This window comes from Xenopus laevis, chromosome 6L (genome assembly GCF_017654675.1).
Source record: "Xenopus laevis strain J_2021 chromosome 6L, Xenopus_laevis_v10.1, whole genome shotgun sequence".
In the NCBI taxonomy this organism is placed as follows: Eukaryota; Metazoa; Chordata; class Amphibia; order Anura; family Pipidae; genus Xenopus; species Xenopus laevis.
Window position 1 is genome coordinate 115,626,067 of NC_054381.1, and position 10,390 is coordinate 115,636,456.

At 34.2% G+C, this 10,390-nt stretch overlaps 1 protein-coding gene across 1 annotated transcript; it reads right to left on the minus strand.

Annotated features, from left to right (window-relative positions):
* Positions 1 to 203: 203 nt before the first annotated feature.
* LOC108719220 (nucleolar protein dao-5) lies at positions 204 to 9,003 on the minus strand. Its single transcript, XM_018267940.2, has 14 exons — positions 8,897 to 9,003; positions 8,562 to 8,712; positions 8,105 to 8,197; positions 7,277 to 7,387; positions 6,266 to 6,373; positions 5,973 to 6,101; positions 4,328 to 4,528; positions 3,068 to 3,217; positions 2,578 to 2,688; positions 2,179 to 2,295; positions 1,793 to 1,906; positions 1,259 to 1,372; positions 467 to 625; positions 204 to 366 (listed from the first exon to the last, which is right to left on the minus strand). The coding sequence occupies exons 1-14, from the start codon at positions 8,967 to 8,969 to the stop codon at positions 282 to 284; spliced, it is 1,716 nt and encodes a 571-aa protein (XP_018123429.2). The 5' UTR covers positions 8,970 to 9,003; the 3' UTR covers positions 204 to 281.
* Between the last annotated feature and the right edge of the window lie 1,387 nt (positions 9,004 to 10,390).

Consider the following 10,390-nt stretch of genomic DNA (forward strand, 5'->3'; position numbering starts at 1 on the left):
AACCCTCGATATTCGACCCTTAGTAAATGTGCCCCTATATTTAAAATCAGCATTCCCTTTCATAATTGAAGTTTCAAAGAAAATAAAAAACAGTTAATTTATTTATTAACAATGTTTTATTATGTTTTGTTGGTAAATTCAAGTCCAATAAATATTGGCTTCTAGTACTGTAATCCTGTAGTTCTGGATTTACGTTATAGTCCAATTAATATTGGCTTGAAGTTTGTCGTGTAAAGTATATCTAGCAGTCGGGAATGGTGATCCGTTACAGGTCCAAAGGTTTACTGAGGTTTTTTCTGCTCCGCTGATGATGGAGGTTCACCTTGCTCAACACTGGTGTCTTCAGTCTTTTCAGGTTGCATCTCTCTGCACATTAGAAAAGAATGTTAAATTGTTTAATTTGAGGTTGTGCTAAACCCATATTGCACTTACAATTTCCATAATGATTTGGCTCAAGCAAACTCACCTCTCAGGTTCTGAAGAACTTAAAAATGCTGGGATATATGTCTGCACTGCATACACACTTGTTAATAAGTAATAGAACATTTTTTCTAGATATGAAGAGTCACGTTGCTCTTCAACATTGGCGTCATCAACCATTTCGATATGTACGTCTTGCGCTTCACTGTGTGTGAAACAAAGGTATAAAGTTGTAATGTTAATGTCATTCATTGCATTTCATTCAATGTTGTCATTTTTTGGGATATGGATAATATGCTTAAAATGACTGAAATCTGAATTTCCAAAATGACATTAAGGGGCCGATTCACTAAGGGTCGAATATCGAGGGTTAATTAACCCTCGATATTCGACTAGGAATTAAAATCCTTCGAATATCGAAGTCGAAGGATTTAGCACAGATAGTTCGATCGAACGATCGAACGATTAAATCCTTCGAATCGAACAATTCGAAGGATTTAAATCCAACGATCGAAGGAATATCCTTCGATCAAAAAAAGTTAGCCAAGCCTATGGGGACCTTCCCCATAGGCTAACATTGACTTCGCTAGCTTTTAGATGGCGAACTAGGGGGTCGAAGTTTTTTTTAAAGAGACAGTACTTCGACTATCGAACGGTCAAATAGTCGAACGATTTTTACTTCGAATCCTTCGATTCGAAGTCGTAGTCGAAGTAGCCCATTCGATGGTCGAAGTAGCCCAAAAAAACTTTGAAATTCGAAGTTTTTTAACTTCGAATCCTTCACTCGAAGTTAGTGAAACGGCCCCAAAGTGTGGTCCATATAATTGAGCAAACTCACCTCCCGGGCCCTGCAGACTGCTGTTGCAAGTCCATTCTTTCCAGCAATATTTCCAAAGGAACTTCACCTTCCTCATCACTACATTTCAGTTCATAGTCCAGACTTTTCACATCACTGTGGGACAGAAAATTGTGTTAATGTTGCCATTTGCACAATATGGGGTTGTATATTGTAATTCCTGCTCTAAAAGGTGAATTTCTTGCATTATATTTTATGTTATGAAAATTGAATGTAAAAAATGATTTACTGATAATGACTACACAACTCCCTGTAGCAGTGAACTGTCCTGCTACCCAATATTTGTATTATTTTAAGAATAAAATGACTTAACTCTGAATTTTACCAATGAAATAATGATTTGGGTTATTATCTGTTATGCAGATAATATAAAGAAAAAAATATTTATTAACAACACACTGTAGCAATGAACTACACTGCTGCCTAATACCATTTTTTAAGTTTATGCTTAAAATGAATGAAATCTGAATTTCCAAAAGGACATAAAGTGTGGTCCATATAATTGAGCAAACTCACCTCTTGGGCCCTTCAGACTGCTGTTGCAAGTCCATTCTTTCCAGCAATATTTCCAAAGGAACTTCACCTTCCTCATCACTACATTTCAGTTCATAGTCCTGACTTTTCACATCACTGTGGGATAGAAAATTTGTGTTAATGTTGACATTTGCACAATATGGGGTTGTATATTGTAATTCCTGCTCTAAAAGGTGAATTTCTTGCATTAAATTTTGTTATGCAAATTGAATGTAAAAATGATTTACTGATAATGACTATACAACTCCCTGTAGCAGTGCACTGTCCAGCTACCCAATAATATTTGTATTATTTTAAGAATAAAATGTCTTAAATCTGAATTTTACCAATGAAATAATGATTTGGGTTACAGAACCTAACAAACTCACCTCTTCGATTCCGCAGGTTCTGAAGTCTTTGGTGGTAAAGGAGGAGCTTGTAGCTCAACTTTCAGTGATGGTGCATCTTCCTCATTATTGTATTCAAACCGTTCATAGCTGACCACACTATAAATGATAGAATTGTTACTTTATTATTGTTAATTGTTACTATTGCTATTGCAGTGCTTTTCACTGCTTTACCATTACCATAAGCAACACACACATATGTATGTATTATTATACCAGACTGTGCAGTGCTGTATTACGCCGCTACACATCATTGTATACGTTACTTTATGACTATCTATATAAGTATTATTAATTATTTGTATTAATTTAAATAACTGTTGTTGGTGTATAGAGTTAGGTACTTATTATATAATATTAATTATTATAATTATACTATACCACAGTTTGAGGTCAGGTGACTTGTTCTGCAATGCTATCAACTGCTGCATCAAGCCTTTTGTGTCGTCTGTGTTACTTATTTTCTCTTCAATCGTTACAGATTGTTGTTTCCTGTACACACACAAAAAAGCAAGGTCATACAAACATGCCTTTATTTAACCAGCAAAAAAGAGCTACAATTGGCCTTTACTGGTATATTACAATCCAACTCTAACATATGTCAGCTCATTGGGATAGGGGCCTTATTGAAACAGTGATTGAAATTCTACTACTCACTGTTTAATATAAAATTGCAACTACAAAATAATACAAAGACTAAGATATCTAAAACAGTTTTGGTTCTTTTCCTCTCATTATAGGTGTCCATTATTTTGATTCATCCCAATATCATATTTCAGGTCTGTTCTTTGCTATAAAATGCTACATTATCACTATTTAAAAATATATAATAAAGGCATGAGCTAATGCAACTTATGATTAGAAGACTCACAATTTCCGATTCTTAGAAGGCTTTTCATATATTGGTATCGGAGGCTCCAGAAAACTTGAAGCGGTTGGTGATAAAGCGGCACTTTCAGCTTTTGGAAGGCTCTTTTTTACAGGAGTTTCTGTTCTCTCTGCATTTTCTCTGTGCTCTTTCCTTTACAAACAGAAATGTGTAACGATCATCAGTACTTTTATAGTCTTTTGTTTTGTGGCATACATAATAGGTTGAAAAGTGGTTTGGCATCTCATAAATATACTATCTAAAGTTCCTGCGTGTGTAGCGGTTAATAGTTTTACATAGTTTAATACAGTGGTAAAGCACGTGGCATAGATTTTGGGGTGGTTCACCTTTCAGTTAATTTTTAGTATGTTATATGACTAATTCTATGCAACTTTTCAATTGGTCTTCATTTTTTCTTTTTTATAATTATATTTTGTTCCCCCATCTAAGAAACAAATGCTCTGTAAGTCTATATTTTGTTCCCCCATCTAAGAAACAAATGCTCTGTAAGGGTACAAATTATCTTTACTGCTACATTTATTTTACTCATCTTTCTATTCAGGCCCTCTCCTATTTATATTCCAGACTCTTATTCAAATTAGTGCATGGTTGCTAAGGTAATAAGGACCCCAGCAACCAGATTGCTGAAAATGCAAACTGGAGAGCTGCAGAATTAACAGCTAAATAACTGAAAGCCCAAAAAATAATAAAAAATAAAAACCAGGTGCATATTTGTCTTAAAATAACACTCTCTGTATCATTAAGGGGCATATTTATCAAGGGTTGAATTTTCAAATTTGAAAAACCAAAATTAGGTCTTTTTTTTTTACCAAATAGGTCAGTTTTTGATTGAATAGGTCCGTATTTGGCCAAATTCGAATCGTACGAATCGAAGTAATAGTGCATTTGATCAAATTCAAATCAGTTTTTCACAAAAAAACCTTCAACAGTGCATGATAAATTTTGATATTCGAATTTATGAATTTCTTTCAAATTCGAATCGAATTTGGACTATTCCCTAGTCGGAAGTACACAAAAAAAAATTAGCTCGAAATTCGAATTTTTTTGAATTGTAAAATTCACCTCAACCTTTGATAAATCTGCCCCTAGGTAATTACCGTAGTCATTATATTGAGCAGTATGTGTTGGTTGTTGGAGAGGTGATTGAACATATATAGGAAGGTACTTTAGCTACAGCCAGACACTGTTTCAGTGAAAGTTGGTTTGCTAAAGAAAAATACACATTTAAATGTGGGTACAAACCTATCAGAGCTTTCAGCTGTTGTTGGTAGGTTCTTCGCTTCATTAACTTGTTTCTTCTTCACCTTCCTCACCATCTTCTTTGTTGTCGGCTTTGTCATCTTCTCTGCCAACTTCGTTGTCGGCTTTGTCTTCTTTTTCGCCAACTTCTTAGTTGTCGGCTTTGTCTTCTTCTTCTTCATTTTAGGTTTTTTAAGCACAGACCTAAAAAGCAAAAAAAAGTGCAATGAATTTTAATGTTAAGAATAATTCAAAATATGAAGATGACTAATATGTCACAGGCAGAATAACCCATGCTAACACATTTTAATGAGCAACAAATTAAAGTAAATTGATCCCTATTGCTAAATAAAGTATTTGTGCATAGATAAGCAATGTTAAAAGAAAAGCCTTTAGGGGGAATATAATATGTGGTGCTAGCTCAAAAAACCTGCGAAAAGATGTTTGCGAACATTAGCGACCATTTTGCGTCCTTTTGACTGATTACAGACCTCAACGACTTCATCGCAAAGTTTGCCAACAAATAAATATTATAAAATTTCACAAGCACAAAGACTTTTTAGTGACAGAATATTTAACGAAACTCCACAGCAGTTGTTAATAATGCTAAACCGTTGCTTATCGCAAAATACACAATGTAATATTCACCAGTGACTGATTATACATTGAGAGCAGGTCTAAACATGAGCAAAGACACCCAAATGAACTAAAGACAATATTTGTTGAGGCCTTCAAACCTTTTTGGGGCTTTAGCTATTTTGGGTTTTTGATATAAAGTGTAGCCACTTTACATAAAATAAACTATGTGCTTAAAGTGGTTGTTCACCTTTAACTTTTAGGGGCAGATTTATCAAAGGTCGAGATGATGTTCTGATTTCAAAAAATTCGAAATTTCGAGCTATTTTTTGTGTACTTCAACTAGGGAATAGTCCAAATTCTATTCAACCATTCTCCATCTAAAAACTATCGCATTGCCGTTTTAGCCTATGGAGGACCTCCTTTGGTGTCAATTGGTGGACTTTGAAAAATCAAAGTTTTTATGGGAAAAACTTTGGTTCGAATGTGCTATTACTTTGATTCGAATATGGCCAAATACGGACCTATTCAATCAAAAACGGACTTATTTGGGCAAGAAAAAAACTTCAATTTAGTTTCGGTTGGTCTTTTTGAATTTGAATTCTGCGTTTTTTTTAAATTCTAAATTCAACCCTTGATAAATATGCCCCTTAATGATACAGAGAGTCATTTTCTAAGACAATATGCAACTGGTTTTATTTTTTTATTATTTTTTGGGGTTTCAGCTATTTAGCTTTTTATTCTGCAGCTCTCCAGTTTGCATTTGCAGCAATCTTGTTGCTGGGGTCCGTATTACCCTAGCAACCATGCACTAATTCGAATGAGAGACTGGAATATAAATAGGAGAGGACCTGAATAGAAAGATGAGTAATAAAATGTAGCAGTAATGATAATTTGTAGCCCTACAGAGCATTTGTTTCTTAGATGGGGGAACAAAATATAATTATAAAAAAGAAAAAATGACCAGTTGAAAAGTTGCACAGAATTAGTCAATCTATAACATACTAAAAATGAACTGAAAGGTGAACCAATCCTTTAAGTGGCGGAATATAGTTAAATGAGGATTACAAACCTAACAGGGATTTCAGCTGCCGTTGGTTTCTGCTCTGGCTGAACTGACCCTGGTGCTTTTTCAATGTCAATCTCAACTGGTTTTTCATTTTTCTTCAGCTTGAGTTTTTCTAATAAAGATCTGAAGAATCTAAAAAAACAAAGGGTTGAAATTTAGTACATATAGTCAGAGTATATTAGACAACACATTTTGCATGTTTCTATATGATAATTATCTCAATATAGTGTATATCCATAAAAGGACATTTGAAATGAAGCCATTTCCTGTATCCACTTTAATTGAGGCTTACTCACCTTATAAGACTTTTAGAGACCGTTGATTTCTCCTCTGGCTGAGCTGACTGAGTTACTGTTTTTTCTGTTTTCTTCAGCTTCAGTTTTTCAAATAAAGACCTAAAGAAACTAAAGAAATACAGGGTTCATTGACATTTGATACGAGTATACTAGCCCACATATTTTATGCTGAGCCAAAACAGAATAAATAAAACCCATTCGGTGACTACCTCTAATTAAATGATTATAAATGCATCTTATTAAACTGTAGTGCTTGTGTAAATTAACATTATGGCAATATGATTTCTCTCCCTTTCATGTGCAGCCATGACAGAGAGAACATACATGTAAATTCTCTGTAAATCTAAGTATTATGAAATTATTTCACTATTGTTTTATGCCTAGAGTTCCCAACTTTTACTACAATATGGATAGATTAATAATGAGAAATAGTATGGCAGCTCCTAGTGAAATGAATGTGCCAAAATATGAAGATAAATCAGGTTATCTGGCCTGAATAATCCATGGCAATATTTTGTACTAAACAACCATGAAATATAAAGAAAATTCTTTGTGTATCCCAAATATATTACATATAGGACTGCCACCTTCCCACATGAGACAGGGCAGGGGAGGGGCCATGGCATCAAACGGCGGGGCTGTGACATAGATGGGCGTTGTTGTGCCGTCAGGGGGCAGGCTATTACGTATCAATCAAGGGAATCCTGCCGGTTTTCCTTATTTGGAAAACCGGGCAGGAAGTTTGGACCCGGGCAGCCCTTCAAAATACCGGGCTGTCAGGGTCAAAACAGGTGGCAACCCTAAGTACATATACATAGATTCAAAAGAGTAATTTTATTTATACATTATACAGAAATACCCCAGGCCTGTACAGTTTTGAGTAACTAGAGGCACCAGCCTATGGTATCGGGTAAATAATTATAATCACTGTGGGGTGCACTAAAATTTTATTGAATAAATAGAAAGCAAAGTAATGACTTAGATGGGATAATATAGTTAACTGATGCTTACAGTTTAGATTTTTGCTCAGACTGAACCGATCCTGGTGGGTTCTCCACATCAGGAACTGGCTTCTTCTTTGCCAACTTTTGCTTAATTCTTCCATACAGAGCCTTGAAGAAACTAAAGAAAAGAACAATTTATTGAAGTTTAGTCAATATGTATATCAGCAGATTTGTGACAACGGGTAAAACTAGAGCTGGCTCTGCAAAAGACAGAGACCAAGACAAGCAACACTGTACACTTTTCATTACAGTTGTGCCTAGAAGCCATCATTTTATGGAAATTTATGGATGAACATTTGGGGGCAAATTTATCAACGGTCAAGGTGAATCTTCGAATGAAAAAAAATGTGACTTTCAAGCTATTTTGGTGTACTTCGACTTGGGAATAGTCCAAATTCAATTCGGATTTGAAGAAAATTTGAATATCGAAATGAATCATGTACTGTCTCTTTGAAAATTTGACTTCAACCATTCGCCATCTAAAACCTGCCGAATTGCTGTTTTAGCCTATAAGGGACCTCCTAGAACCTATTTAGAGTCAATTGGTGGACTTTGAAAAATCTAAGTATTTTTTGGGAAAAACTTCGATCAAATTAGATCGAATACGCTATTTCTTCGACTCGAACAATTCGAATTCGCCAGAATACGGACCTATTTGACCGAAAACAGACCTGTTCCACCCAAAAAAAACTTTGACTTAATTTCGGTTGGTCTTTTTGAATGCGAATTTTGACGTTTTTTCAATTCGAAATTCGACCCTTGATAAATCTGCCCCTCTATGTTTGGCCTACAAATGTAAATGAAAAGCCAGTTGAGGTTTACAAAGCAATCGTACCGTTCAGGCGTTGTAGAATTGTTCTGTGACTGGGCTGCTTGGTTTTCCACATCATTAGCTCTCTTTTTTGCCATTTTCTTTACATACACTAACCTGTAGAGAGAAAGAATAAGCACATTTTATACCATTTTAGTGCATGTGGATAATATTAGCACTTGTTGTGCAATGTTATATCTTTGGATGATTAAAAATAGAACCCCCCCCCACTGCCTGAAGAAGGCTCAATGGATAGAATAATCAATGTCAAAATGTTTTACAAAATAGATTGTGCAAATTTAAAGATGTGAGTATGAACTTGTTTTGCAATATCAATAAAGCTTTGAATTACAAAAAAAAATATATATATATATATATATATATATATATATATAAATATATATATATATATATATATATATATATATATATATATATTTCAATAAAAAGATATATTTCCCCATTAAGTAAAGTTGCTTACCATGCAGTAGTACCAAGCAAAGTAACTGCCAGCAATGACCCAATTACGGCTATTGGGACAACATATTTCAAATGCCGGTTGACGCCTCTCTGGATTATAGCTGTGTTGTTATTGTTTATGTCATCATTAATTTCCATTTCTTCTGTATATTCTGCAAAAACAATCATAGTTTTACTAAAGACCTACTTGGCCACACATTTTTATTTCAACTATAATTCTTATAAAGTAATCATGAAAGTCAATGTTAAATGGGAAACAGTGAGAAAATTAAAAAAAAACTAAATTCACAAATTATAATTTCGATAAATTCGATAACATTTAGATTCTCTATTTACCTGATGTGCTCGTGCAAAAAAGTTGAAATAGTCCGAAAATAATAATCCATATAATGAAATTGGATAGATTCATTCTTGAGTTTTTCTGCAATAGAAAGAAAATAAAATATATTTAAAGCACCGAATGGACACTATACATATGGATACAGGGATCAATTAAATAAGCTTTATAGTTATTATTTATGAGTACTCATAACTTATTCTTATTCAACAGTTTTGTTTCAGCTCAGAAAATTAGTATTTGAATGCTTTCTTCTTGCATGCAAACTGGGGCTTACGGCTTCAGACTGGTGTTAGTACATAGCTCTACTTATTTATTAATTAAACAATTTATAAAATTAAAATAATATTTCTATATGGTAAAGGCATAAGGGCAAATAGTTATTTAATTATTGATAAATGTATAAAAAATGCAGAGTCTTCTATTATAAAACTCTTAATGGAGTAGAAGGGAAAACACACTTGATAAGACAAGCACTTGTTCTGCCCGTCTTTTACTCCAAGTGATGCTTCTTATCTGATGTAAAACCTCTGATGGCAAAACTTTATTGTGGTGCCACAGTGTTTATCACAATTGTAATCATGACTCAATCACTGTCCAGTATACAGTGTTGTGTATATGAGCTGAATGTAGTGACCCCTCACAAGGTTTAATAAGATTATAAAAAAACATTATAAACCAAACTGAATTTTAAAAAATTGCTGGCGAAATAAATGCCTCATATACAGTGCTGATGGCTACCACCTGTCTGAATCCTGAAGCCAAAATATAAATCACATGGGGGTCAAAGGATTCATATAATTCTTTTCTGTACTGGAATTATTTGGAAACCAAATTGATTAATATGCAAGGCCTGATGTTATTTTAACATGTGGTAACTATCATCACAGCTGTGTAAAAACACCAAGGATCAGTACATTAGTCCCTAAAAACCCTTTTTCTTTCTTATACAACACTGCAGGCTGAAATATCAAAATAAAAGAGAAAAAAACCCTTAGAAAATTGTAACTTTCCTAAAGTCTAGGGTTGAGAGATGAAATCTCCTACCTTTTTTTATCTCGTACTTGTTATATTGAAGTTTTGAATATCTCAATGTAGTGCAAGAGGAAAATTATAAGAACTTAAAAGCACTTATTCCTCCCCTCTTACACTACACTAGATGTTGTTTGTCCGATGGAAAACATCAGACTGAGCAATGACCTCAAGGTCACATAAGACAATGCTTGTGGTATGATGTCATAGTGCTCTCATGATTACATGCTGACTATGTCATAATGCTCCTATTGTTGTTATGGTAACAAGACAATTACTTGATACCAGCTGTATCGAGTGACCTAGCTATTGTCTTGTTACCATGACAACAACAGGATCAGCATGATGTCACAATACGCCTATTGTTTTAATAGTAACAAGACAATTACTTGATACAAGTTGTCCCAAGTGGCATGACCAGTGTTAATGCATTTACCCCTCAAAACACTTAGGGGCAGATT

Bases quoted from the DNA above. Each gene is read 5' to 3' on its own strand.
- LOC108719220 (XM_018267940.2), bottom strand. From the start codon at position 8,969: ATGAATCTATCCAATTTCATTATATGGATTATTATTTTCGGACTATTT. The intron at 8,198-8,561 runs GTAAGCAACTTT...TTCTCTCTACAG, and splicing joins TTGCTTGGTACTACTGCATG to GTTAGTGTATGTAAAGAAAA. The intron at 6,102-6,265 runs GTGAGTAAGCCT...TTGTTTTTTTAG, and splicing joins GTCTCTAAAAGTCTTATAAG to ATTCTTCAGATCTTTATTAG.